At 40.0% G+C, this 27,989-nt stretch overlaps 1 protein-coding gene across 1 annotated transcript in view; it reads right to left on the bottom strand.

Moving 5' to 3' along the window:
• Positions 1-27,989, bottom strand: part of INTS9 (integrator complex subunit 9) — a 104,550-nt gene that overhangs the window by 44,882 nt on the left and 31,679 nt on the right. Inside the window, exons 2-6 of the mRNA XM_032389006.1 lie at positions 26,421-26,548; positions 18,549-18,609; positions 15,213-15,275; positions 11,452-11,591; positions 8,962-9,048 (exon numbers count right to left, since the gene is read on the bottom strand). Coding sequence (XP_032244897.1) covers positions 8,962-9,048; positions 11,452-11,591; positions 15,213-15,275; positions 18,549-18,609; positions 26,421-26,548 — 479 coding nt within the window. The remainder of the gene's footprint in view (positions 1-8,961; positions 9,049-11,451; positions 11,592-15,212; positions 15,276-18,548; positions 18,610-26,420; positions 26,549-27,989) is intronic.

Consider the following 27,989-nt stretch of genomic DNA (forward strand, 5'->3'; position numbering starts at 1 on the left):
TTACTCACATAGTATCTTTTCGCATTTTTGTATCCTCAGCACTGAGCGGTGCCCAACACAAAAGACACTCAAAAGACAAAACATCTGTTCATTTGTTGCCCCAGGAAAAGTAGAAACAAGTGAGCCAATTATTATCAAGTTCTGTCTACAGTGCACCAGTAAATCTGGCTAGAGGTGAACCCTATGACAGTGTATGAGGAGGTGAAAACTTTCAGGAGCCAGAAGAGGAAGGCTGTGCAGGTCCCAATGACTCTGGTCTCGAATCTGACCAACTCAGTGTAGGGTTTTGTGGCTGGCAGCTCTGGACATGGCTCTGAAGGATCCTCTTGTATTCACCCCTTTGTGTGCTCCACTCCCCTTGAGGGGGGGCTGAACCTAGGGGTTTGCTGCTAGTGAAGAGAATATGACAAAAGTGAAGGGATGTCACTTCCAAGATTAGCTTACTAAAGACTGTGACTTCCATCTTGCCCATATTCTCTCTCTTGCCCTCTTGCCCACTCTGATGAAACTGCTGTGAGGTGCTCTGTGGAGAGGTCCACACACAGGGGCCTAAGGCAGGCTTCAATCCATCACCCCTGTGAGTGAATCCTTCCGAGGGGAGCTGGAGATAGCTGCAGCCCTTGTAGGAGACCCAGAATAGAAAACCCAGTGTTTTTTTAATAAGTTACACTTTTCTGGGCCATGTTCTAGTAGAGAAGCCATGTTTCAATACCTTAACTAAGTTTGGGCTTTCCTGAGGTCTCCTCAATGACATTTTTATAAACTCTAATTGTAGAACTTCTGCAGAAGGGTGTTCTTCGTATCCAATTTAACTCTGATTTTTGCTTATTTTCATTGCAATATTGAGCAATTCACTTAACCTTTTCTTCTCACCATATTTCTAAACTGAGGGTAAAATACTTCCTTCAAAGACTGTTGTGACGACTACAGCAAATGAGTAATTATATGTGTGTATATATATATTATTATATATATGATAATCAGTGCTTTATGAAATTTGGCTTTTTAAAAAAGATTATTTATTTTAGAGAGAGAGAGCGTGAGTGGGGGAAAGGGCAGAAAGAGAGCAAGAGAAGCAGACTCCCCGCTAAGCACAGAGCCCAACACAGGGCTGGATCCCAGGACCCTGAGATCATGTCCTGAGCTGAAATCAAGAGTCGCCACTTACCCAACTGCGCCATCCAGGCGCCCCTGAAATTTAGCTTTTTTATGAAATTCAGTGACTTTAACATCCCCCCTAACCTTTATGCTTAAATTCTTTGGGTATCTTATTCTGGTAACTTATACTGACTACACTACTTTCAGATTTAAAACTTAATTATTTGTCATTTCTCTATTTGGAAATATCCAGAGGTTTCATTTTTCGTATAGGTTTGGTGCCAAAATTTTCACAATTTTGGTTAATTTCCTATCAGCTAGAGAAAAGATTTAAACTAGGAATTAGTCAAATATACTGTTGGCTTTTTCAAAAGACCAAAGTTTCAATATTCTTTTGTACAATGTTGATTTCCAATTCTTTTTTTTTTTTTTTTAAGATTTTATTTATTTATTTGACAGAGATACACAGGGAAGAGAGGGAACACAAGTAGAGGGAGTGGGGGAGGGAGAAGCAGGCTTCCTGCGGAGCAGGGAGCCCGTTGTGGGGCCCGATCCCAGGACCCTGGGATCATGACCTGAGCCGAAGGCAGACGCTTAACGACTGAGCCACCCAGGCGCCCCTTGATTTCCAATTCTTTTCTCTCCTTCCTGGCGTGCACTGGCTGATTTTAACCAATCCAGTCACCTCTCAATCATCATCCCATGTTGCCATGTTTTTGCCCATACCCCTCCCTTAGAATCCTCTTTGAAACCCTACTTAATCCGCCAAGCCCAGGCTAAGTCTTGCCACTTAGTACATAATCTTTGCTTGACAAACTCCCTGGGGACTATGTCTTAAACTTTTTTGGGCCTTTTCCTGCAAACTTATCACGATGCCAGGCACTTGGCAGTTAATCAACAGATAAGTCGTCTGAATTCCCAATTTATACCCACAAATTCCTTTTGCTAACACCCTTTTCTTACTCCTTTGAGATAGTCAGTTTGTCACTATTTCCTTCTATCTCCTAACGTTCTGTCTAACCTAGCTTTCCCTAAAATTCTGCTTATGCTTACTTGGGGCCATAATTATAGAGAGGCATTTATAGAGCCATTTGAAGCCATTAAGACTATTGGCTGATTCAGGATAAGTTGGATAAGGAAACCCAGTGGAAACTAGTTCTAATTTTTCTGGCTTTCTAATTTATCAAAGTCAAGTTCTCAGAGTCTAAATGTTTAATAAGTACTTTCTAAAAGATTTCACTGTTTTGTTTTTTCTTATCACACTTGAGTGCTTAATCAACTTTCCCCCAGTGCCCTGACATCATGCCAGAGCTCTGCTGTCTCTTCTTCTATCCTACCAACATCCAACAAGCAGCAAAGACCATGTGCTTGTGTTAAAAAGTAAGACTTTTTAAGTCCACAGGGACAACTTAAAAAGCTTACAGATAAAACATTGGCTGGGTTTTTCCTAAGTGTGTGATGAATGAAGGAATCTGCAAAATGAATGTAAGAGCAGAATACAAAGAATATAAGAAGCAGAAGTCTTTTTCCTCTCATTACAGCAAAGTGTGCTTATTAATATACATGCGGATGGGGTGGAGTGGAAATGTGTTAGCAGAGTGATGACCTTTATGGAGTTTACCAAAGTGGAGCCTGATAATCAAGCATTTCTCAATATTAACTTGAAACTATATAATCCCTGATTTTTGTTTTAGATCAATTTATCTCTAAAAAGGACAAAGGCGATTGCTTAGGCTACCAAAGCACAACAGAAACAATTCTCCAGAGTACCTAAACTACCTCTGCCTTGATTCTATTCTTATCAAAAAACCCCCCCTCTTATCTATAACTTAATCTCTTAAGTGAACTTGCTGACCAGACCAGAGCGTCCTAGATAGATGAACCTTTTTAGTTCTGGAGCCAGGCAGATGTCTCAGTATAAAGTAATTAAATGGGATTTTTGTTTGTCAATCAATATCCTGGGAGTTTAGTTAGCCCGAATCAGTCCCTCAGAGGCTAATCAACTCTGAGTGAAATGAAACGATTAAGTTTCTGGAACTGCAAAGCTCAAGGACAAGCAGTGATGACCTCATCAAAGTACCACCACTCTATGAACGCTGGCTGAAGGAGCCTCTCTCCCTTAGACATCTTTAAAAACTATAACCTAAGTGAACTCAGAGATACTTGAATTCAATTCCCTTGTTTTACAAAAAAGGAGATTGAGTCCCAGCGTCTGGATGACAGTGCTAACAGGAGAGCAACAGCGGGATTAGAAAAATGGTTTTCCTTCTCTTATACTACCTAGCTTTCTTCAGGAAAGGTGGCGTCTAAAGACAAATTAGGCTGTGGAAGGCAGATGTGTGCTGATTACTGAAAGGGTGTTATGTGAACCAAGTGTATCATTAAAGGGGAAAAGGATGCTGGTGTTTATAGAGCACCTACTGTGTGCCTGGCACTGTTTTAAGGACTCTCATGCTGATTTAGTCCTCACAGCAACCCTGCAAAGTTGCTAATATTATTCTTATGTTATAAATGAGGAAACAGAGCCTAGAAGAAATAAATTGCTACAGCTCCTAAGAAGCAGATATGAAATTTAAACACTGGTCTATTTGATCTCCAAGCCCATAGTTTTATTTTTTTTATTTTTGAAGATTTTATTTATTTATTTATTTGACAGACACAGAGAGAGAGAGATAGTGAGAGCAGGAACACAAGCAGGGGAAGTGGGAGAGGGAGAAGCAGGCTTCCCGCCGAGCAGGGAGCCCGATGTGGGGCTCGATCCCAGGACCCTGGGATCCTGACCTGAGCCGAAGGCAGATGCTTAATGACTGAGCCACCCAGGTACCCTAAGCCCATAGCTTTAATTTTTTCCCTACCATATAGTTAGACCTGGTAAATTCCTCTATAAATACCCATGGAGCATCAGAGCGAGGAACTTCAACTATGTCTTCTTTCGTGTCTTCTATAAGGTATGAACCCACATTTTAAGCTCTGACTATTGAAAACTGCCATAACATTTCAGCCAGGAATATATCGGTGCACAATTCCTTAATGCTTGCAAGAGGGTTATGACAATATCCTGTAATGATTTATCCTTAATTATAACTATAGATTTCTAGTCTTATACAGAAAAATCCTACCTGCTGGTTTAGTTTCTTAAGTGGAATATTCCACTTTAAATTTTCCTATTACAAACCCTAAACTTTAATGTGGGTATGAGAAAGTCAGAGACTCAAAAATTACATTGCAAAGGGAGTCTCCTTTTCCTACCCTTCAAAATCTCTTTTTCAAGAAGAGTAAACTGCAGCATCAAAATGAGGAAGAAAGATGGCTAACTTCTAAATAAATCTCAAGGAGCAGTGTCAACCGAGGCAGGGAGTCAGACAGCTGCCAAAAAGCAAGAGTAATAGCTTCTTTTGGTATACATACTAATACTAAATCAAATGCTAACTCAAACTAACTTCAAATGATTTAAGAGAATTTGTCAGGTCCCTTTGACCAATGAGTCTGAAAGATTTTAATTTATTATTTTCTTTAGTTCGTGGTCTTATTAAATAACTTAAGCTACTAAAATGCATCAATTCTAGGCACTTAACCAAGAGACAGCCTGTGTAAAGTTTAAGTCAAAAACTGGGGGCTTGAGTCTCCAATCCAACTCAAGAGGTGTTTTGCTTGGATCATACAGGATTTTATTTTAACGTGCGAGCCAACATTTTAAAAAGATGGAAAAAAAAAATCACATTTAAAACATCCAGATTTTGAGTTTCTCTTAAAAAAAGAAAAAAAAAGATTTGGCAGCAACGGACTCACGTTTCCATATGGCCATAATCTGCTGAAGCTGTGTGTCAACTGCCCCTTTAGACGGGTGTGGTCGCTGGCCCACAGTTACCCACAGTCCACCTCACTCCTGTATTTACCTTCCCTATCCCCGGAGACATCGGAGTTTGTGATCCCTACCTAAGACCCCTCTTGACAAGGTGAGTACAGGAATTAAAGAGGAAAAAAAAAAAAAGAGGGAATGAAAAAATAAGACACAGCTCATATCACTTGAGAAAAATGTCAATGTAACAGACAGCAAAAAAAGTGTTTCTCAATTTAGTTTTGCCACAGTACTTTGGGACACTAGATAGAAACTGGCGTGTGACAGAGAGAAATTTTATAGTGATGTAAATCCTTCGGCATAAATGTTATTCAAATGAAGCACTTTTAGTATTCTGGCCCAAGGTTAAATTCTAGGTGAGTATTTCAAAAGAACTCTTCTGTCTGATGTCATTTACAAAATAGCTCTTCAAATTCCTCTACCACTTGTAATATTTATGCTGAGCTTATCCAGGAGAAAAAGAGGACACAGCTTCCTTAGTTTGGTTCTCTAATACTGTAGCATATTCTTTCCAGTAATTAGACTCTTCTCTTTCTCTCTCAATAAATGTGGCTCATCTCATGCTCAAAAGCCAAAACAAAATACTTGACCAGAATCAGAAATATGGTTATGATATATGAAATAAGGAAATCAGGTCTTCTCCAATAGTGCAGGTTATTCTCCGTGCTCCTCTACCAAGTTAGCTTCCAGCAGTTTCAGATTTTTGCCCACCAGGTGGCGAGATAGCAAGTTCAAGGTTTTATCTCAAGGAGCACCCCCTTTTTTTTTTTTTTAAAGATTTTATTTATTTATTTGACAGAGAGAGAGATAGCGAGAGCAGGAACACAAGCAGGGGAGTGGGAGAGGGAGAAGCAGGCTTCCTGCCGAGCAGGGAAGCCCGATGTAGGACTCGATCCCAGGACCCTGGGATCATGACCTGAGCCGAAGGCAGACGCTTAACGACTGAGCCACCCAGGCACCCGGAGCACCCTTTTTTAAAACGGAGATTTTTGGGGAGCCTGGGTGGCTCAGTCGTTAAGCGTCTGCCTTCGGCTCAGGTCATGGTCCCAGGGTCCTGGGATCGAGCCCCACATCGGGGTCCCTGTTCGGTGGGAAGCCTGCTTCTCCCTCTCCCATTCCCCCTGCTTGTGTTCCCTCTCTCGCTGTGTCTCTATCAAATAAATAAATAAAATCTTAAAAAAAAAATAAATAAATAAAAGGGAGATTTTCTAAGCATCCTAGGAAATAACTTTCAGGCTCCCCCTGCAACCCCATCCTCCCCGCCCTCTGCTTCTTCCAGTTCAATTCACCCTTCTTCCTAATAAACGATGGCACTTCTTTTGTAAGCCAGTTTTCTTGTATTTTACAAAGAATGGGAGGCAAAGGAAAACTGGCAAGGACTCTGCCCAAGGTCATAGAAGAAAAGGCAAAAATAAGGACGTGGGACTTCCTAAGACTTGGCCCAGGGTTTGGGAGCCAGGAAACAGTGACCTTTAAACATCACCTCTGGTGTGCCAAAATTATTTGTGGCAGAATATAAAGGGTATAAATTTAAAAGGAGGAAGTAAGGGAAGCCAAGGCTTACATGTTCCACAGGGAAAGAAAACAAAGTCCTAAAATTTCTGAGGGAAATGTAGACAACTAGGTCTGATGTGGTCCAGTGGGCATACGGGAGAGAGAAAGAAAAGGGGAAGGAGGGATAGCAATGGGCAGGAGGAAAGGCAGCTGAGAATAAGAATGCAAAATGAGAAGGGGAAGGGACCTTGTCATAAGCAGATGTGTGGTCAGATCAAGGAAGTCATTCACATATACACAGAAGACTCAAATGTGTTTGTGTCCAGAAAACATTTCTTACCATGAAGACATATGGACACCATATCCCCAGTCAAGGAAATAGAGACACAAAGAAGATGCATAAAACAGAAGAGAAAACGTGCAGTTCCACATACTTCCCCCTTCCCTCACATGAAGGGGCTCACACGCACTCGAGAAGAGACATGTGTGCCCAAGAGGCAGCCCGGCATAATGGTTAAAAGCAGAAACTCTGGAACTAGACTAGACTTACTGCATGGGTTTGAATTCAAATCCTACCGCTCACTAGTTGGCTGACCTTGAGCAAGTTACTTAACCTGTCTGTGGCTGTTTTCTCTTCTGTAAAATGATGTTAAAGAATTATGTGAATTAAGTAAAACATTGAGAATAGTGTCTGGCACACAGCAAGTGCTGTGGAAGTTAAATAAAACAAATAACACATATACAAAGGAACGCACAGAGGACACACAGATGCTCAGGCGCTGAAACACAGTATAAGAAGGAAGCATATTCTTAGCTACACATACATATTCTTTTTTTTAAAGAAGATTTATTATTTTAGAGAGAGAGAGAGAGAGAATGCATGCATGTGTGTGCAGGACAGCGGGGCAGAGGGAGAGGGAGAAGCAGACTTCCCGCTGAGTGCAGAGCCTGACCGGGGCTTGATTCCCAGGACCCTGAGATCATGACCTGAGCCGAAGCCAAGAGTAGGAAGCTTGACTGAGCCACCCAGGCGCCCCTACACATACATATTCACAAAAACTAAGACATTCCAAAGTTCAGATAACTAGAGAGCTAACAAATCACTGACCTAGAGGGAAAGAGAACTCGGTGGCAAGGTGGCTGGAAAAGAGTGGACGTGGGTAGGCACGTATGGGACACCCACTACCTAAAAAGCCAATGACAAGTTTTTACTCCAGACTCTGGATGCGAGGCCTGCAAGGCTGGGACCACTGTGGTGCCGGGAGGTAGGGCAGTGGTTGGGAGGCTCAGGGAAACTGCAGTAAGCTAAGACTGGCCGGTGTCCTCCACTGCCAATTAAATATGAGAGCATGGAAGAAGAATCAAACTGCCTCCTTCCCTCCGCCATTATATTTCTACTTCTGTCACCTCTTACAACCTGGCTTTTGTCCCTAGTACTCTACTGACACTAATCTCTCTAGGATTTCCATAACCAAGGGTCTCATCTTCACTTTACGGGATGATATTTCTGCAGCATCTGATACCACTGACAGGCCCAGGTTTGGGGAAACTTCCTTTTTCCCTTTGCTTCCACTCAGCTCTCCTCTTACCTTCCTAAGGATGACTTCACAGCCTCTTTTTACAGTTCTTACCAATTGTTTTCAATTCTGTCATAGAAATTTCTTTTAAGTCAGATTCTTCATGCTCACTACTACTGCCCCAGTTCAGGCTTTTGTTCTCCCCCGCTGGGTTTCTCACAGTCCTACCCCTGGTCTTCTGCCCCTGTCTCTGTACCCCCATTCCTCCCCTGCGCTGCTTCCAGAGTTACTTTCCCCCAAACAAATGTGATCACAACACTCTCCTCCTTATAAACCACAGAGGGACTCCCCACTCTCCATATTATAAAACTCAAACTTTACACAACAGATTCTTCATTATCTTGCTCCAATGTACCTCTCTAGTTTCAACTCTCACCTCTCCTCTCTGCTTTCCCACTCTAATCCACCCTGCACTTCTCCCTGGTCCCCAAATATACTATATCCCATCATGCTGCGTCTGGATGCACTTACTGACCTTTCCTATCAGGAAGAGTCCTTTTCTTCCTCCAAGACCCACTTTCATTGTCATCTCCTAAGGAATGTCCTCCTCAGCTTCCCTACACAGAAAGTTCTTCATTTTCTGAGTGTCTACAGCACCGTGACAGGCACCTCTTACAATACACGCCATCCAAGACTGTAATTTACCTGTTAATGGTCTGATTTCCCATCAACCCCTGAGCACCTCAAAAACAGTGCCAATTGTTTTACTAATTTTTAAAAACTCAGACCCAGCACAGTACCCACAGGACATGGCATGGTTGCCTCTCACGGTATATTGGTTGAATCAAACATAACCCTTCCCTAAAACAGGGAAAAGAGAATCTCCAGTTACAACAGTATAAATGTTAAAGCATAACGTAAAAAAACAAATGAGACTGCTTTGCAAAGCCTAAGGGTCTACTGTCAAGAGGAATAAACAGGCCTACTGCTCACCGCTGAATATCCTTGTTCTTCCACAAGGAGGCAGACTGAGCCTTGGGCACTCTTTCAATGAAATTCACCAGCTCTTCCATGAGAAGCCTGAGTTTAAAGAAAAAAGTGGTGAACAGTCATTAAAGAAAAACACCATACAGTTAACATTGTAGCCAAGACAAATGGGCTTGCCTGCCTTCCCTCCACCCCAATCATCTTTCTCTCTGTTGCATATAAACTTGGACACTCTTTTACATAAACCTGAACAAAACCCCAACCATCTCATTGAACTTCAACAATGTTAAACATTTCGAACATAAATGATTTAATTCACCTTTAAAACAAGCCTGGCATGCATCTTATCTTTCAACACTGAAATATACAAACCTGTGGTTTAACTATCACTCTTAAGATCTCTGCCTTTATGTAACTAAAAATCTAAAAGGAGAAAAAGTCAAATGACTGTGAAGTACCTGATTTTGATGGCAGCAGGGGTGGGGTAGGATTTTCTTTTTTTTTTTAAGATTTTTATTTATTTACTTGAGAGAGAGAGCATGAGAGAGCGAGAGTACAAGCAGGGTGGAGGGAGAGAAAGAGAAGCAGACTGCCCGTGGAGCAGGGAGCCCGATGTGGGACTTGATCCCAAGATCCTGGGATCATGACCTGAGCCTTATGGCTTAACCGACTGGCGCTTAACCAACTGAGCCACCCAGGCAACCAGGATTGTTTTTTTTTTTTTTTTAATGACAATATTAAACGGACATTTTAAACTGGAAAAGTACGTTTTCTTGACACGTTTTGTGAACTTACAAAATTCCATGTGGAAAAATACTCTAAGGATTAATCCTAAAAGCCTAACTCAAGGATCTGCAAAAGGACAGGTTCTGTGTGCAGATCACAAGATGGACTGTGATGGAATCGCAACTGAGGGAACCTCACTCGAGTGGATCAATGATGCATGTGTTCTGAGGAATACCTGGCACAGAGAACTGTTAAGAGTCCTGCATGGCTAGAGGACGACCAAAAAGTGAGAAATAGATTTTTAACCTCTTGAATCCCCTTTCAGAATCCAGTATGGATGATCCATATTGACTTAAATCCTCTCCCAATGAACAAAGAGATATGGCAAGCCATCAATTTACTGGCATTTGAATGTTGAACAACTTCATTTCATTTCCATTGGATTTATTTATTCCTAATCCCATGTCCTCCCTTCATCTTGAAGGAGCAGCACTAGTTCCAGCATTCAAAGATCTGGGGGCTAGGCACGTTAGTGTTCTGGCTGTAGCTCTCTGGAGAACAGTCTGGTATGTCCTTGCTCACACCGTAACTTTTGCAGACTAGAGTCTCAGGTTTTTGGCTTATCCTCTCGTTGCAACTGATCCGTTGCCTTGTGTTTCACTTCCCTGTAATGTCTCTTCCTCAGATCCCTGATGTTTCTCTGTACACATTACATGCTCTTTAATGGGAGCTGACATAAAAACCAGGGCATATTTTGTTTCATCTCTGGTAATTCCATCTTGGTGTACTTCTGCAAGACAATGGAACCCAAAGCCAAGAGTCCATATTAACACCTTCATCCCCTCTTTTGAGTCTTGATAGCTTCACCTTTCACCATACTTGTTAGTTTGCTTCAACTCTTTTTTCTGGGGTAGGTTTTTTTTTTTTTTTTTTTAAGATTTTATTTATTTATTTGACAGAGAGAGAGAGCAAAAGCCGGGGGAGCGGGAAAGGGAGAAGCAGACTCCCCGCTGAGCAGGGAGCCTGATGCGGGGCTTGATCCCAGGACCCTGGGATCATGACCTGAGCTGAAGGCAGATGCTTGATGACTGAGCCACCTAGGCATCCCGGTAATTTTCTTCACGTAACTTTTCTCTCACTGAATGATGCTAGGGGTATTTGAAGCAACCACCCGTGTCATGAAGGCTTGGGAGGGGCAGAGGGAGAGATGGCAGAGTGTTCTCAGAGTCAAAGGAAGGCTCCTTTGACTCCTTAGAGCTCTGAGTTGCACTCTGTCAAAAGTACAGTCAACTCAACCATCTAATTACTTATTCTGTTTTCTGCGAGCTGTCTCCATTTATAGTCTGCACTAAATCATAAAGGGGGGAAATTCTGAAAGCAAAGTAATAAAATTCCTTCTTTTTCTTAAATGTGCTATGCTCCTTTCTCCTGAAGCTCTTTGCCTTGCAACTCTGTGGCATCTTACTCAACGTTACCTCCCCTAATTAGTATCATCTGCACAGAGGAGCTGTCTCTGCGAACACCTTCCTCCAGTCTTTGTTTCAAAAACAACAAGAAAGACTAAGAGTACTCGCCGCATTAATCTCGAGGCAATTCCAATGAACACTTGTTTTTATTTAGAGAGTTGTCTATTCATGCTAATTCTTTGGTTAGCTGCTCAGGAGGAGACACCAATCACTCCTGGCACAACACTCTATTTATTACACGGTCACCACTGAAGGAAGGAGTGCTTCAGCCACTTCCTCCTGGGGTAAGAATAACTGCTCTCACCTGCCGATCTGAACGGTGGGCTCCGTGGCGTACACTGTGCCTGAGAAACCGGTGTACTCAGTGATGTAGGGCAGCGCCATCATGCAGTGGTAGTTAGAGATGAGGATTACATCTACCGTAGACAGATCTATTAGCTCGGTCTGCAAAGAAAGGGGAGGGAATGATACATATCTGTTCAGGGCACACAGACCAGCATGATGTGACTGAAAAATGATGCTGTCAGAATGCAGAGAAGTCGTTTTTGTACTACAGAATAATGACGCCTTTCCTGCAACACTTCCATTCTCTCATTTTAGGAGGTTTCCTAATACTGACATTAAGTAGCGGGACAGGATGGCTAACGGCGAGAGTGCAGGAGTGCACCAGCAGCGCTCCGATTTTACTCAAATAGAGTTCTGAGTTTGACATACGAGGGTAAATGGCAACAGGGACGCTCAGCAGCGGCTGCCTGACAAGTGCAACCAGTTACCAGGAAGCAGAGAGCACACAACAGAAGCTGTGAGGGAACTAGAATATAAGGCACCACTGCTACGGATTTACCGGTAACAGAGGGAGCGGCGTGCCGAAACCGGCTCTTCAGCAGTCAAATGCAGAAGGAAACTTTTTTTCTTTTTTTGAGATGATTTTTGACCACTAGTGCTGGATACAGAACAACAACAACAAAAAATTTAGTGGCAGAATCACAAAAGGAAATTATACCCTCATATTCTGCCCTAGCCTTAGCCTCAAACCTACCTTTTACTTCATTATTAAGGTCATGTGAAAAGGGAAAATCCAACTCATGTTTAGGAAATTTTATGAAAACCCTTTTCGTAGAAGGAATTGTCTTTCCCATATATTTAAGCCCCACCTGTCTTTTAAGGCTCCATTCTCTTCTTCCATTAAGCCTTCCTGATTTGCCCAGAAGAAAAAACAGAAAACAAAAAACAAACAAAAACCCAACATCTCTTCCTCAGAACTGCAAAGGCACTTTATGGATGTCCCTCTTAGGACAGTTACCATTCCATGCAATAGCTCCTCAAAGCACCACTCTGTCCCTCCAGTACTAAATGTCTCCGAGGTTAACGATCCTGTGTGACTCATCTCTGTCCCCTCCCAGCTATGGTGGCCAGTGCAAAGCAAGCCTTGGTGCACTACGGTTGGAGCGATGCAACATTATAACTGGCACCCTCTGTGGGAAAACATGAGTCGCCCTGGCTCAGAGACATCATCTCAATCACTGAAGTTCCCTCTGAGAAACTGTATGGTGCGCTAAGGACAGCATGCGGTAAGTCAAAGAAGTGTTTTAGTTAGGAGAATGGGTTATTGAGCTAATATGTCTCCCACAGAGAAGAAGTAACAAAGATGTCTGTGCCATCTTTGCAAATAAGAGAGACAGTGTGCCATTTGGGCTGTGGGCATTTTCTAGTTCAATGACTTTACATATGAAATAAGTTAATTTAATAAAGCCACCAAGACATAATCAGCTCCTGACAGCAGTAGATTAGAGGTCAGAAGCTACTCATTGCTAGGGCAATGGCAATCTGTGTGAATAAAATGCCTAATGACAGTAATAGCCAATTTACACCACCCTTAACTCCATTTTGTACACGGCATTTCCAAGACAATACCCTCATAACGAAGGGTCATGTAACATTCCACTAGTTCTGTTCCCTACGACCCCTCTAGAACCATTTTTAAACAAATAAGAAAATTAAGACATAATCACAGGGTGACAGATCCAGAAAACAAGGGAACAAGAGTTGAAGCAACAAGAAAGCTCAAAAGCACCTCTACTTTCCCTCTTGAGTATAGAAACCGGGTGAGTTTGAAATTTCTCTTAAATATATAAGAATCAGCCCACAGAGTCTAGAATGATGAGAAATCTGGTGAGGACAGCTGGAAGAAAAAAATATATATATACACATATATATATACACATATACATATATATATACATATTCTGTCTGTATATATATCAAGAGTGCCTACATAAACATTTTTCCTCTGAGAAATAAATTTAACATCCAATCCATGTTTATATACTCACATTTATATATTTGCTTACATTCTTTCACTTGATGAAATCCAATGAGGATTAATTTTCAACTTGTATACAGACACACTTGGGTTCTACAGACCATGAATCGGGTCAAACACTCATAATTTACTGGCTGCTTACTATACTGCCATAGACCTCATACTCAGTCTACAGTGTGGACTTTGGGGGTACAAAAATATTTCAGGTAGTTGCACTAGATTATCAATTCTGTGAAGACTGGGAGCAGGTCTTCCTGGCTCACCTACACGTCTGGGAAGACTGGACTGGAGTAAGTACCTCTCTCCTGATCCTGTGACTCTCCTATTTTCTCCCAGTCACCCAATGCCCTACCTCTACCTTAAAATAGTGACTATTATTAATTTGACACAAACTACAAGACAATACAAGTGGAAAAATTTTATACAGCTCTAGAAGCCTAAATACATCAATAATCCTTTAGCGCAGCAAAAGATGAACTGTGAAATGGCAACTGTTTAATTCCAAGTCTTGACTGTTTAGTGCTCTGTGGAACAGGTCAGAAAGTCATTAGAGCACAATTCATAAATTCTACACTGTTGTCCATAAACTGAAGGTTGCAGCAGTCATGCCATATGTAGAAAACTGAAAATAAATGTAGCACTTGGGATTAGGAATCTTTGAACAGATGGGGACCTGCCCCACCAATTCCTAAATGACAAATGAAGTTGACAAAAGATTTGAATAGCAGTTAGGAAGAGCTCAGGACTCCTGGTAACTCTTTACCTTCACCCTTATTCTTACTACTTTATCTCAAACTTGTTCCCTTAACTGCCACCTTCAATTACTGTATCTTCTTCTCTTTCCTTCCACTATCCCAAAAGGGCACATACACATACTTCAAAGAAAAAAAGTTTATCTACAAAGTATCAAAGAAAGTGTTGAGACGGAAAGAGAGGCAGGAAGAGAGTACAAAAATAAGGGAAAAAGTACTCCAGATTTTCTTTTGGGATTGAACTGTGAAAGTATCTCCCACATGCACTGTAATCCACTGGGTGCATGGAAAGAACAGGATGGTAGCCTCTCTTGTTGATTTCCTCAGGAACCTGGGACTAGCTACTGGCCTCCCTATACTTTATCTGGCTGTTGAGAATGCCATCTATGCCGCTGTAGAGATCAGGATTGTCAGCTGAGATTAGCTGCCTTAAAATGAATGGAAATTCATCCTCATTTCCTTTAAAATGATAAAACTGGCTCCAAACTCTTATAACAAGTCTCACTGGGATAATAATATGTAAGCAATAGGTATCCATGGCTCAATTCAGAATCTGTGAATTTCAAGCAGTATTTGATATGATATTTAAAGTCAGCAAGAATTTTTACAGTTTACTGTATTGTCTGAATAACAGCAATTCCCAATTACCCACTGTAAACAAGACTACAAAAAGTATGGCTAATCTGATACAGGCATGTAATTACAAAACTGAAAGGCTTGAGTTCTTTCTGTACCTTGCTCAAAACTATGCCCTGGTACAAAGTGTCAGTGGGGATTACAGAAAGAGCAAGGAATACAAAAAGGAGAGTTAAATTTCTTACAGATAATATAAAAAGCTCCTAAATGATTATATTTTAGCTGTATAATAATGTGCCCGGAATAACAGATTCAATTTGAAAACAGAAAGCTAATAAGCCCCTTAAAATTATTTCTTGACTTCATTTTGAGAGATATGCTTTGTTTCTACAGTAAGAATCACTTTCATCTTACCTCTGGCAGGCAGAATTCAGGCACAGAATCCACAAATACGTGACCTGAGCACTCTTTTAGCTCCTAAAAGGAACAAAAAGTAAAAAATTCTAGGAAGAGATACCCAACAGATACAGCACCAAAGAAACTTCATCCCCAAACCAAACTTTCCATGAAGAATCACAGACCTCTAGAGAGTTGGAAGGCAGCCGGAAGGCTACTCAGGCCAACTGTTTTCCTGTTTAGGTTCAGGGAGGCTAAGTGTCTTATTCAGGATAAAAAACGCTGGTTGGTGGCTAACTCAGAATTTGAATGTACATTTCCTGATGCCTCTTCAAGGCATGTGTGGACATATGCTGCTTTCTAACTCATGATGCAGTGCTTTCCAAGTAATAGTTATATAGCCCATACCAGCAATATCAGAATAATCTGGGAATACTGATGGAAGTAAAGATTCCTGGGTCATCTAAGACCCAAGGGATCAGAAATCTGGGGATGAGGCCAAGCACCTCTAGTGATTTTGTTATGCAATCAGCTTGGGAGTCCTGGCCCTAGACTTACAGCCTCTTTCTCCTCCTACCAATGGTTGAGGGGCAGGGGGCAAACAAGGAGGGAGATGAAGAGTACAGGGTAGGGATTAAGTCACCACCATCGCCCTCACCTCTGTGAGCATAATCTTTGTCCTTGCGGAGCATACAATTTATTTGGGGTTGTAAACCAAATGTATTCATTCAAAAGAAAAAAGTATACTTATATAGAAAGAGAATATACTACAATTCCCCACTCTGCTCATGACCTACCATATTTAATATGTCTTAGTTTGGATTCCCTCACCAACAGACCTCGAGAAAAGGGTAAGTACGAGCTAACAGAGAAGTACTGAAAAAAGAGCAGGAGGACGGGCAAGTGATAAAGGGAAAGGAAGGGGGCTGACAATGGATATGTTACTGAGCTACACACCACTGTGCACAGCTGGGACTTATTCCCATGGGGAACTCTAAGAAATGGTGTAAAACATACACCTTGGAGTCACCATCCTCAGAGGCAAGTGATCCGGGATATTTACATGGCAACTCCTACATTTTGTGCAGCTTCAGGGAAAAAACTCTCTGGCAGACTCATACAGGTATTGGCGGCTGAAATTATGAGAGAGCAATGCAGAGAAGAGGCACGAGAGGGCCACCAACAGGGGCTGCTACAATGCCTCCAGAAGGCCATTGGAGTTGCTGTCTTCCCTCGCTCATACTTTACACTGAAATCTGTGGAGGATTTTTTGGCTCATCTAGGTTAAAGTTTTCTATGACTTTATATGGAAACCAGTAAAAGTCAGTGTTTGGTTGACAGTTTGCTCTTTCCAGAAAAAGAAAAATACCATTAGAATTTTGTCCATCATGTTTTCATTAATCACTGAACATGTATTTCTACATAGTCCTATATATGTGTCTTTATATATTAGAGTCTGCATGGTTGTGCTCTCAATCTTTATCTGAAATTAGGGTATTAACTCTGTGTGATTTTCCTTTTGAATTTTACAAGTCTCATATCAGAACCTGACGGAAGACTTCCTCCCCTTGCCTTCCACTGTAATAAACCGGTTCCTCTCCTTATAGGACTACCATTTAAACAGTGAAAGACGGAGCCAAAAACAGACTGAAAACAGTTCTTAATTACAATGTACCTGCTAGCAAAAAACAAATGAGCAATTATGTTTAATGGGAGAGGACTCCCAACTCCCTTAGGATGAGGCTAAATACGATTAAAGACAAATCATGGGAAATTTCAAAGTCCTGCCTGGTCTTAAATTGGCTATGTAATCTTCTTCCCCATAATGCTACACATCAGGGCATGTCCACCTCACATGACAACGCCTCCTCTGAGGCGCTCAATCCTTCCTGGCCTGGAGAAGCATATTTGCCATTCCACGCACTTACAGTGTCCCTGTATTTTATTCACCACTCCCTTCTAATGAAATGCTCCCACATACACATGCAAGTCATTTTCGCTCACAATGCACTGGTAATGGGATGCTTCTGAGCCTTTCTCAGGGAACAATGATTTACAACCAGCAGGAGAGTTAGGCTGAAATCAGGTGCACAGGTTCCTGAATGTCACATAATTTTACAGTTAGCTAGGAGGGAAATCTGGCTTCAAATTATGCATTTGACCTGCACTGGAGGTTGGGGTGCAGTTACAGAAATTAATTCTGTAAAAAGAGCATCTCTTTATTTAATAATACCTATTACAAGAAGGAGATGCCTTATGCGGATGATTCTTTTTAAGGATCTTTAAATTTCTTGTTTTTCAATAGTGAAATTTGAGTGAGGAAGGATGATTTGGAGGACTAAGAATGGCATGCATGAGCTTTACAGTTTTTAACCTTCCTTTACCTCTGATTTTTTTTAGTAGAAAATGTAACTAGATGATAGTTTTAACATTTTTGTACCTTTGGTCTCTGATTTGTAAATTAACTGCCTAAAAACTGATCTGAAGAAGGAATTACTGTGAAGAGAATCTAATGTCAAAAATCTAACAGCCTCGGAAGAAAATTTATTTATGTCATTTACTGTAGGCCTAGTCAGTGATTAAAGTCAGAATAGAACCCCAAATCCTAGATTCCTAGAACTGTGCTCTTTTTTCATGACCTATATAAGGCTGTCCATTCTAGGCTACCAGGAAAGGTTGGAATAAGATGATAGTTCATAGTTTAGAAGGCCCTCTATTTAAATTTACCCAAGAACACGTTTTCCCTCCCATTCCCCCAAGAACACATTGCCTGGGAAGTTAAACACTGGCTTTGCAGTCTGTTCTACACATGGCAGCCAGAGCGAACTGATCAGATAATGACAATGCCCTCCTTCCATGGCCTCTCCTCACCCAAAGAGTAAGAACCAAACTTTTCTCAAAGCCCTACCTTACCTAACTGCTGACAGAAGCAGTTTAAAACTCATATTCTTGAGGATTTTAAAGTTGTTTTTAAAAAGTTTTACTCCTTCCAGTCATGGAGTCAGTACAGCCTGAAAATAGAACGAACTGGATGGAACTCTCTATAGGCATTACCTTTGAAACCCTCATTGCAATGCTAAAAATAAGTTTTCTTTCTGTGGTGATAAAATGTATTTGCAGCAGAAGTTCTTAGATTTTTACACATGAGCAAATTGGACCTGAATCTGAACACTGAGATTCCCTAAAAGGCTCGTAAAAATAATCACCACGTACTGAAGACCCTATATGGATCTTGGGATTTTTCAGAGAATACAAAGGGAAAAAAATGACCCCATCCATCACATTACTATAGGGTGGCTCTGGTATGACAAGATGGCTTTTGACTGGGTGTAGATATGCCTCAGTTATTATTACCTTGTCCAAGAAAGCATTTCCATCCTTTAGGGACCAGCCAGGAAGATTAGACAGCCTGGGACTGCAAAACAAAAGATTAAATTATCCTAAATAGATTATAGCCCTCAGTGATTTCATGGTGACTGTATCATCTCCATAAAGTTAAAAACAGTTTGAAATTACTGGCAGCAATGTCCACCCAAAATACTAATCGAAAAGATGAAAAATAACCATGTTGTAACAAGCTTAATAATTATGTGGCAACGGAACATTAAAAAGCCAAGTCGTTTAGCGCTAAATTGGGAAAATTAAAAGACTCCTACATGGAATAATAAAGAGAAAAAAGAAAGATTAGACACTAAAACATTTTATAGTTTGGTTCCAGTGACTGCCCCTGACTTCACCTTGCTTGTGCTTGACAACAAGCCTGAGGGGAGGGCTGAACCGGATCATCATATTGTGGATGAGAAAACAGACTCAGCGGGGTCAGGTGCTTTGACAAGAACACTTAGCTGCCTATCAGCCTGAATTCACTGCAAATAAAAATACCTGAATTCCAGTCAAGTCCACATTCCAGATTCACCGCTTATAAATATATTTGTCACTTCTCACCTGTGGCTTGGGTTTCCAATTCTGGAAAATGAACCTAGTCTTCCTAAGTATTACAAAATGACAGCATATGTAGGTGAATAATTTCTAGAAGATGAGGCTAATTTCACATATATGTGAAAAAGTCTAGATTCAGAAATCATTCACTCCCGGTAAACTCAGGATTTGAGTGTGTGCTATTAGTTGACTAGAAGAATTATGCTGAAGGATGAAAATGCAAATAACGTAGGGGAAAAATGCTGATAAAAAGAAAAACTTAATGACCAAGGTGTTATGTGAAGAAAAGCACATCTGAAGTACAAGTTGGATGGCAAGAGGATGTTAGCACTTCATCCCAAAATTAGTCTGTAAAGTAAAAATTAAGGGCAAAGTAATAGCATGAGACTAAAAGACTCTATATTAGAAATCAAATTAGTATACAGTCCCTCATCCTCTTGCCAAAATAGTTTTATCAAGTTTAGATTTTGTAGTTAGGTGAAAGGGTATGAAAGTCAAATAGAAACAAAAATATTGTGAATATTTTCCAATCTTCCTGGAAATGTTAAAAACTTGAGTAAAATATACATTCATCTAATTTTAGAAAAAAATAAGAATTTGGGGATAACTTTTAATTTTGACATAATTCCAAACTTACAGAAAAGTTGTAAGAATGTAAGGATAATGAAGTCCCATATGCCCCTTGCCTCTACTTTCTGTTTATATTTTGCTTTTATTTATCAAAAAGTGAGAATTTTGGATTTCACACTTGGGAACGAAAATTACTAGTAGCAGAATAAATTTGGTTTGTATAAACTATACCTGATAGGCTTGTTTTTTAAACTTTGGGAGTTGTCTCAGAAAAATATTCTATCATTAGCTGTTTAATTCCCATCTCATTTCATAGTTACATGTATGTTTTCACTTCTAGACTTGTTGAAAAATATATTTACTGTCAGATCAAATTAAAAAACCAAGCACTCAAATGAAAGTATGACAAAACAATGTGAATACTGTTCTCATTTCATGCACACTAACTCTCTAAAGGAAGGCTGTAAATATCCACTTCCCTTTATGAAGAGACCTGGATCACAGGACATGTATTCTGTCTGTTCCCCATCACACACACACAAATCAGCCTTCAAATTACAGACGACTGATTCAGTTAGTTGTCTACAACAAATGACTAGAATGGTACACTGCTTATCAGATAATAATTTTTTAAAAAGTAAAGTTTTCAGATGCTGTAGGTTTGTTTTTTTTTTAAGATTTTATTTTTAAGTAATCTCTACAGCCAATGTGGGGCTCAAAATTACAACCCTGAGATGAAGAGTCACATGCTCCTCCAACTGAACCAGTCAGGAGCCCCTCAGATACCGTAGTTTTAACTCCTGTTAAACGCTTTTTTCTTTTTTTAAAGATTTTATTTTTTGTCTTTTTGACAGAGAGACACACAGCGAGAGAGGGAACACAAGCAGGGGGAGTGGGAGAGGGAGAAGCAGGCTTCCCTCGCAGCAGGGAGCTGGATGCGGGGCTTGATCCCAGGACCCTGGGATCATGACCTGAGCCGAAGGCAGATGCTCAATGACTGAGCCACCCAGGCACCCTAAACCCTGTTTTAATAACATCAAAGCCTTCTATAAAACACCTGTAGTTATTCTGGATTTGAGAAATTGCCAGTAGATGGGACTGATTGCTCAAAGAGCAATGACCATGTTATAACAATAGTGCCAAAGGTGAAGTGCCACAGAAATGTGTCACCAAATGGCAAAGGGATGCTGACTACAGAGATAAAAACATTTGGTTACTGAGTTCCACTCGGTTAATGACTAAATCATAGAGTCAGTATACTTTAAGCTACCAAAGGGGAAGGGATTTATTATGTTGCTTTTAATTATTACAGAATTTGACGTGTACATTTTTTTTTTTAGAGAGAGAGAGAGCACATGAGCGTGCATGTGCATGTCGGGTGTGGAGGGGCAAAAGGAGAGGGAGAGAAAGAATCTTAAGCAGGCTCCACATCCAGTGTGGAGCTGACGCAGGGCTTGATCTCACGACCCTAAGATCATGACTTGAGTCGAAACCAAAAGTTGGACGCTCAGCTGACTGTGCCACCCGGGCGCCTCTGACTCTGTGAATTTTTTAAAATAAGAGACAGAAGTCTCTACAGAAATCTACTTTAATAAAATAGGGGAGGTGAAGATAATAGAAAAATTATGATTATTGATGAAACATCTTTCCATCTCCTATTTAACAATAATTTCTTAGGAAAAAAATGCCATTAAAAATGTTATAGTCAAAAAACACATGTATACAAGATCTGCTATTTATTTTATATTATTGAAGTATAGTTGACAGAGATATATTAGATTTAGGTATACAACATATTGATTTGGCAGTTTTATACATTACTAAATGCTCACTACGGAAACTGTAGTCACCGGATGTCACCATACATTATTACAATATTAATAACTATATTCCTTATGCTGTACTATTCATCTCTGCGACTTATACCTATACCTCTTAATCCCCTCCACTTATTTATTTTTTAAAAAAATAGGTAAAACATTCCCATAAGTAAATAAATAACCTAAGGCATTTAAAAGTAATCTATTGCCTAAAAAAATAGTGAAAGGTAAAAAAAAAAAAAATAGTGAAAGGTAGAACGAACATGATATGCAACTCATTTTCTCCTTTTACTTTTCATTTTTCCACCTTCCTACTGAAGGTTGAAATGCATTACTTTTATAATCAGAAAAGAATGTAAGAGGTATGACTACATTTATTCAAAAAATATTTATAAAAGCTTACTCTGAACAAAGTATACAAAGTGCAAGGCTATGACAGTACATAAAATAATCCTTGAGTTTCAGGAGTGTGCACTTTAGTACAGGGAGATGGTCAACAGCAATTACAACAGAATAAAATAAAAGCTATGATGGGGTAAGCAGAAGTGTTATGGGTTCACACAAAAAGGGCACCTTTGCCAGCGTAGGGTGTTGTGGGAGAGCTGGGAATAGCAGTTAGGAGGTGAGGGCAGAGAAGGTGTTTCCATAAAGAGGGCACAGGGAGGGAACAGCCTCAACATGTGGTAATAGTGCTGGAGGAGAATGAGCTGTTCACTTTCACTCATTCAGTAATGAATCTCTATTTATGTGTCAGGCATGCAGCTACTGGTGCTGTGACCATGAACAAAACATACCTGTCCTGAGTAATCACACAAAGACAGTTAAAAATGATGATGCAGTCGTTAAAAATGATGATGCAGTCTAGTACAAAGTTCCCTAAAGAGGGACTGGTCAAGGCAGCATCAAAAGACTTTCCTGGGTCTATGATGATTGAGGTGAGATCTGGACAGTTCTAGATTAAAGGGGAAACTGAGTCAAAGGGCAGGGTTTGGAGGGAACAGAGAAAGACAGCTACAAAGTGCATACTTTCCTTCAGTCATTCTGACCAGTCTTTGGTATGGACATCTTACATAAAAGGTTATTCAAATGAAGCTTCAAGAAGAGGCCCACTTACACTCTCCCCCCTCATCCAACCAGAACGCTACCTCTATGTCCTTCCTATATAGAAACTGGAGGCATAAAGGCTCTTGATAAGTAGGCTAAGGGAAGGAGGGATGGGGGAGGGGGAAAAGAGCCTTTATGGCTGAAGGAAAAATTTGTGTGACTGCACCCAGGCAGGAGATAGGATTTCTTTGAAACTGAAAGGAAAAAAAAAGTGAGATACTGGAGGGGTAGGCATAAACCATAATATACCAAGATGAACTTGGTATTTATCGTAAGAGCAATGTAAACTACTGAAAGGTTTTAAACAGGTGAGAGACAAGATTAGATATGTATTTCTAAAATATGATTCTGAAGAAAATGTGCACTCTGATAATATATGCCACTATTTGTGTGGTATTCCTATCAAAATAACCCCAACCTAAACATGAGGATACATCAGACAAACCGAAACTGAAAGATGTTATATAAAATAATTAGCCCATACTGCTAAAAATGACAAGGTCATAAAGACAGACTGTGAAACTCTTCCAGATTAATGGAAACTAAAGACAGGACAACTAAATGCAATGTGTGATCTGGACTGGATCCTGGACCAGTATTGCTATTCTTTTTTGCTATAAAACGCATTATAGTGAAATATGAATTGGTGTAACCTAGGAAATATGAAAAAGGTATACAGCTTAGATACTAGCATAGTGTCAGTGTGAGCTATTTTGATTCACTGATTTTGATTATTATAATGTGGTTATGTAAAATGATTTCCTTTTTCTTAGCAAACAGGCCCGCAAGTATTTAGGTGGTAAAGGAGCATCCTGTCTGTATCCTTCAAATGGGTCAGAAAAAATTGTATGCATACGTATCAAGAGAAAATGATAAAGTACATGTGATAAAATATTAACAAGGGTAATTGGGAGTTGTCTGTACTATTCTTGCAACTTTTCTGTAAATCTGAAATGATTTCAAAATAAAAAAGTTACACAAAAATGGCTCTGGATTCAGACGAGGGCAAGGTCAGAACTGAAGAAACTGACTAGGAGGCCTTGACAGTAATGCCTATAAAGATGGTCATGCCTACAGCAGGACTAAAGAGAAGTGACTGGATTCTAGAGTGTTTGGAAGGTAAAAATAACAAGGCTTCATGAAAGATTGGATATGGGCAATGAGAAAGAGTGGCATATCTAAGTTAACTCCCAGTTTTCTGGCTTTCATATCAGCATGCCAGTCACTAAGATAGGGTACTGTGGAGAAAACCAGGTCTGGGAGGGTTTTCTCTCCTCTTCTGAATGAAGTCTACTCATGGACTCAGTTTGGGGCATGCTGAGTTTTGAAGTGCCTTCAAAGCCACATCCAAGGAGAGAAAGAAACTCAGTAGGTGTTTTGTGTATATGAATTTGGAACTCAGAAGAGAATTATTAACTAAAGATACACATTTGTAGCTTATTGTTTAGATGGTTATCAGAGCCCTGAGCACTTAGGAAATTGCCTTGGTGGAGACTCTGATGGCCAAGCACTGGATATTGAAGAATTCTGGTATGTGACTGTTGTTAGAGAAAGACAAATCTCCCAAGTATCTTAGAGAGAAGAGGAAGAGTTAGAAAAGAGGAAAACCAGGAATGCATGATCCTGGAGGGCAGTTCTGCCAAATGGCCAAGTGGGATGAGAACTGACAACCATACCTCTAGTGATACAGAAGTTATCTGTGACTCTGGCGGGCAGTGTTCCGGTAGGTGATATGGGCAAAGCATAGACTGGAGAGGAGTTAGTAATGCTGAAGGGGAAAGTGGAGTCGAGAGAAGGTTAAAAAAATTTTTTAAATATTAAGTTAGAAGTAACTGAGCATAGTTAAATGAGAAGAACTGAATCAAGATGGAAAGGTTCAAGATAAAAGAAAGATTACAATTAATAGCAAAATTGCTCTCAATAAGGGTTGGAATCCAGAGAAGATAAAAGGATTCATTCATATGACAAATCTTTACTGAGTAGCTACTACATGCCAAGAACTATTTTAGGCACTGGGGATTCAGTGGAGAACAAAAAAATCCCTGCCCTTATAAAACTTTTAGTGGAGAAGATAGATAATACATAAACTAAATATGTATATATAATGTAAGGATAAATGCTATGAAGAAAAATAAAGCAGGATGAGTGGTTAGGGAGGGACTGGGGGTACTATTTTAGCCAAGTGTTATCTCCAAGGTTTCTGGCCTGAGCAACAGAAAATACTTTTTGTAAGGAACTATATATGGGCTGCCAATCATCCCACTAGCATAATCTCCCTCTGAAAGAAGAACAATGATAAGGGGAAGAGAGTGGAAGTGGATTCCAATGCTGAGTCAGGGCTGTGAGAACACAGAATTAGGTAAAGACAAGAATGAGCAGGAAAGGGAAAATATGCAGCTAGAATTGTCTGCCCAATTCAGGACTGGAGCAGCAAGATAACTCATGACCTTGCAGTGTGTGTAGGCCCCCTTTTGGAAGCTCTCATAATACCTTATTTTTAAGCTTTTTAGTAATTATCACAAGTATGTAGTTGTTCTCTTAACACAAGTATAATGAAATCTTCAACTGTAGAATACTTTCTCCCCAACAGACTATAAGCTCCATGAAGAAAGGAAAGTTGTCTTATTCATGTCTGTATCCCCTGGTCCGGCACAGTGCAGATTCTTAATAAACACCAAATAAATGAACATTGTAATCTCTGGGGGGAAAGAGACAATAAAAATATCAGGCTATTTTAGTAAGAAATAACCTGTTAATCATTTTTTACAGAAATATATGTGATACCTATAGTTTCTGAAGCAATTGTAAATATATATAGATAGATAAATAGAAAGATAATATCTGTGGATAATAAATGTATTTCTAAGTGTTGGGTAGGACTATAACTGAATTTTATCAGCTTTGCATAAAATGTAATCTGGAATTATCTCTGAATTCTCTCTGTCCCCTTCACCTTATTGTATCCCTTATCTCAGAAAAAAAAAAAAATCAAAGGTTGAGTTTTAATTATACTTTTTCTAGAAGATTATCATTATGAATAATCATTGCACACAGTGATGTCTTCAGGAATGAATGAGATATATTAGATGGTTTGCCCAGGTTGCTATGCTTTTAAGCTCTTAAATCTGCTTTAGATAGCTTTTCTGTCTCTCCTATGTGATATCACTTTTTGTTACTGGGAATATATTTGCTTCTGTAAGTTACCCACCTCTCTTATAAATTGCTGTTTTCAATTAGCAGCAAGCTGGGAAACCGATTTCTTAGCCAAAGTCATAGTAAGAGTAAACAGTGGTGACTACAGACTTCGGGTAATCTATCTGCTTTAAGACAAGGACTTTGGCTTCATATATGATTCTATGATATCTATAGCTGACTATTATGAAAATAACACATAGATACCTATCAAAAAGAAATGTCAGGCTCTGTGATGTCAAGTCCCTGCAAAGGCAATTAAATGATTCTAAAATCCAATTCTTGGGTTCATCAGTTGACCATTTATCAGCTCTTACATGAATTAGCAAGAAAGATGAAATATACATGACCTCACTTGCACGGAGCAGTTGCAGGGACATTTTACAGATGCTCAGAAGAAGTTATAATAAAGAAGTCAATCAATAAATCAATACAACACTTTCCATCAACCCAGTCAAAGGAAATAATTCTGATGAAGAACATTTTTAAGGGAACAAAGTAAACTAAGGACAACACACAAGGTACTGGTAATCTTTACGCTAATCGGTACAATTTTTCAGCAAACTAAAGCTCATTTTGTCCCAGATACAGCAGCACATACCTTTGAACAAGTGGCAAAGGAAGGAAATTGAGAGTGGAAGTCATGTCCAGTCCACAGTCCAACATAATGGTAGTTGATTTGAATTTGAGCACATTGCACGGTAAGGTCGGGTGCCCTGACAGGCAATACTGAAAAAAATTAAATCATTTTTATCAATAATCAATTACAGAAAAAGTCTAAAAAGTACAGTGAATTAAGTGGAACCGATCATCTTCTCTTATAAAAGAGCATGTAAATTCAGCTAACTTTCTATGCAGCTTCTAGATACTACTTCCCTCAGCAGTTCAAAAGTCTCAGGTCATAATTTTTCATAGGACACCAAGTTCTATCTCAGGCAAGCACAGTTTTGGAGGGACCAAAGTTATTCCAAGTAGAAAGTTTACAGGGTTTAGTCATTTGCCCCCCTCTCACATGACACTTCCAAATCCCCACTATCCCATTGTACCTAAGTACTGCCTAAAGCTGTAGAGGTCAATTAAGTTCTAAGCTGGATCCTCAAACGGTGTTATAGGTTAGGTTTTCTTCTGTGAAGAGGTCAAGGGATTTTCCTCAAAGAGGAAGTGACTGGAAAGGGTTAATAAGCCAAGTATCAGTAAGGAGTTATGGCCCATCCTTGTCAGAAGAAATGACTCAAAAGGACAATGACTTCCCTGATGTGCAGATACTTAGGCAGGAGTGAGGGACACCTACTCCCAACCAATCAAGAGTCTCTTGCCTGTGGCGGCAGACCTCAGAAGTCAAAGGGGCACAAGCCACAGTGGCATATTCAAAGGAGAGTGATGAGGCAAGACAATACACTGACCTCGAACATTTCTCATGTCCTCCTCGATGTAGTGGGGATGACAGATATGCCACACTGAGAATTATTTATATGGGATGTACCCTGTCACCTTTCATAATTCTGTTGCTGCTCTGAAGAAAAGAAATGAAAGAGGGAAAAAACCTTTTCCCCCATTTTTAAAGTCATCCTGTAGAAGCCTCCCTTGAACAGCAAAGCCCAGAAAATAGAGGGATCGATGCTCTCAATCCCTCAACAAGTACATTCTCTCTTTCTGATTTAAGTACAAGTCCAACACAAGTCAGTGTAATGTGACATCAATGCCTGGCCCCACATGGCCACAGTAGCTCAGGCTGTCTTTCTAGGTATTTGCTGCTCTGTTGGTTCTGTCACTGGATAAATTTCCTCCTTTTCTCCAGAGGATATTACAGGGACTGATGATTTTTTAAAACTGCATGTTCTAAAAATGATAAGGACCAGCGCCAAGAAATTGTGGTTATTCTGTAAGCTTTTTCTTTATTCCAAGTTTATGTATGATGACTATATTTTCCAAACCAAAATTCACAACTCATGGTCTGAAACGGTACAAGATAACTTGCAAAGAAAACATCACAAGTTATTTAAAATTGTAATTGTCCTAAAAAAAAGTCCAGGAAGCATGATTTGGGTAATTCAACTTTACGTAAGTTCATTCTTCGACAGGTATCAGAATTACAGAAAAAACTGTCCTACTAATTAAGACAGAGATATCCCTACCCCCATCCTCCATCTGGTTCCTTATTGCTAGCTGG

This window comes from Phoca vitulina, unplaced genomic scaffold (assembly GCF_004348235.1).
Source record: "Phoca vitulina isolate PV1807 unplaced genomic scaffold, GSC_HSeal_1.0 scaffold53, whole genome shotgun sequence".
Classification (NCBI taxonomy): Eukaryota; Metazoa; Chordata; class Mammalia; order Carnivora; family Phocidae; genus Phoca; species Phoca vitulina.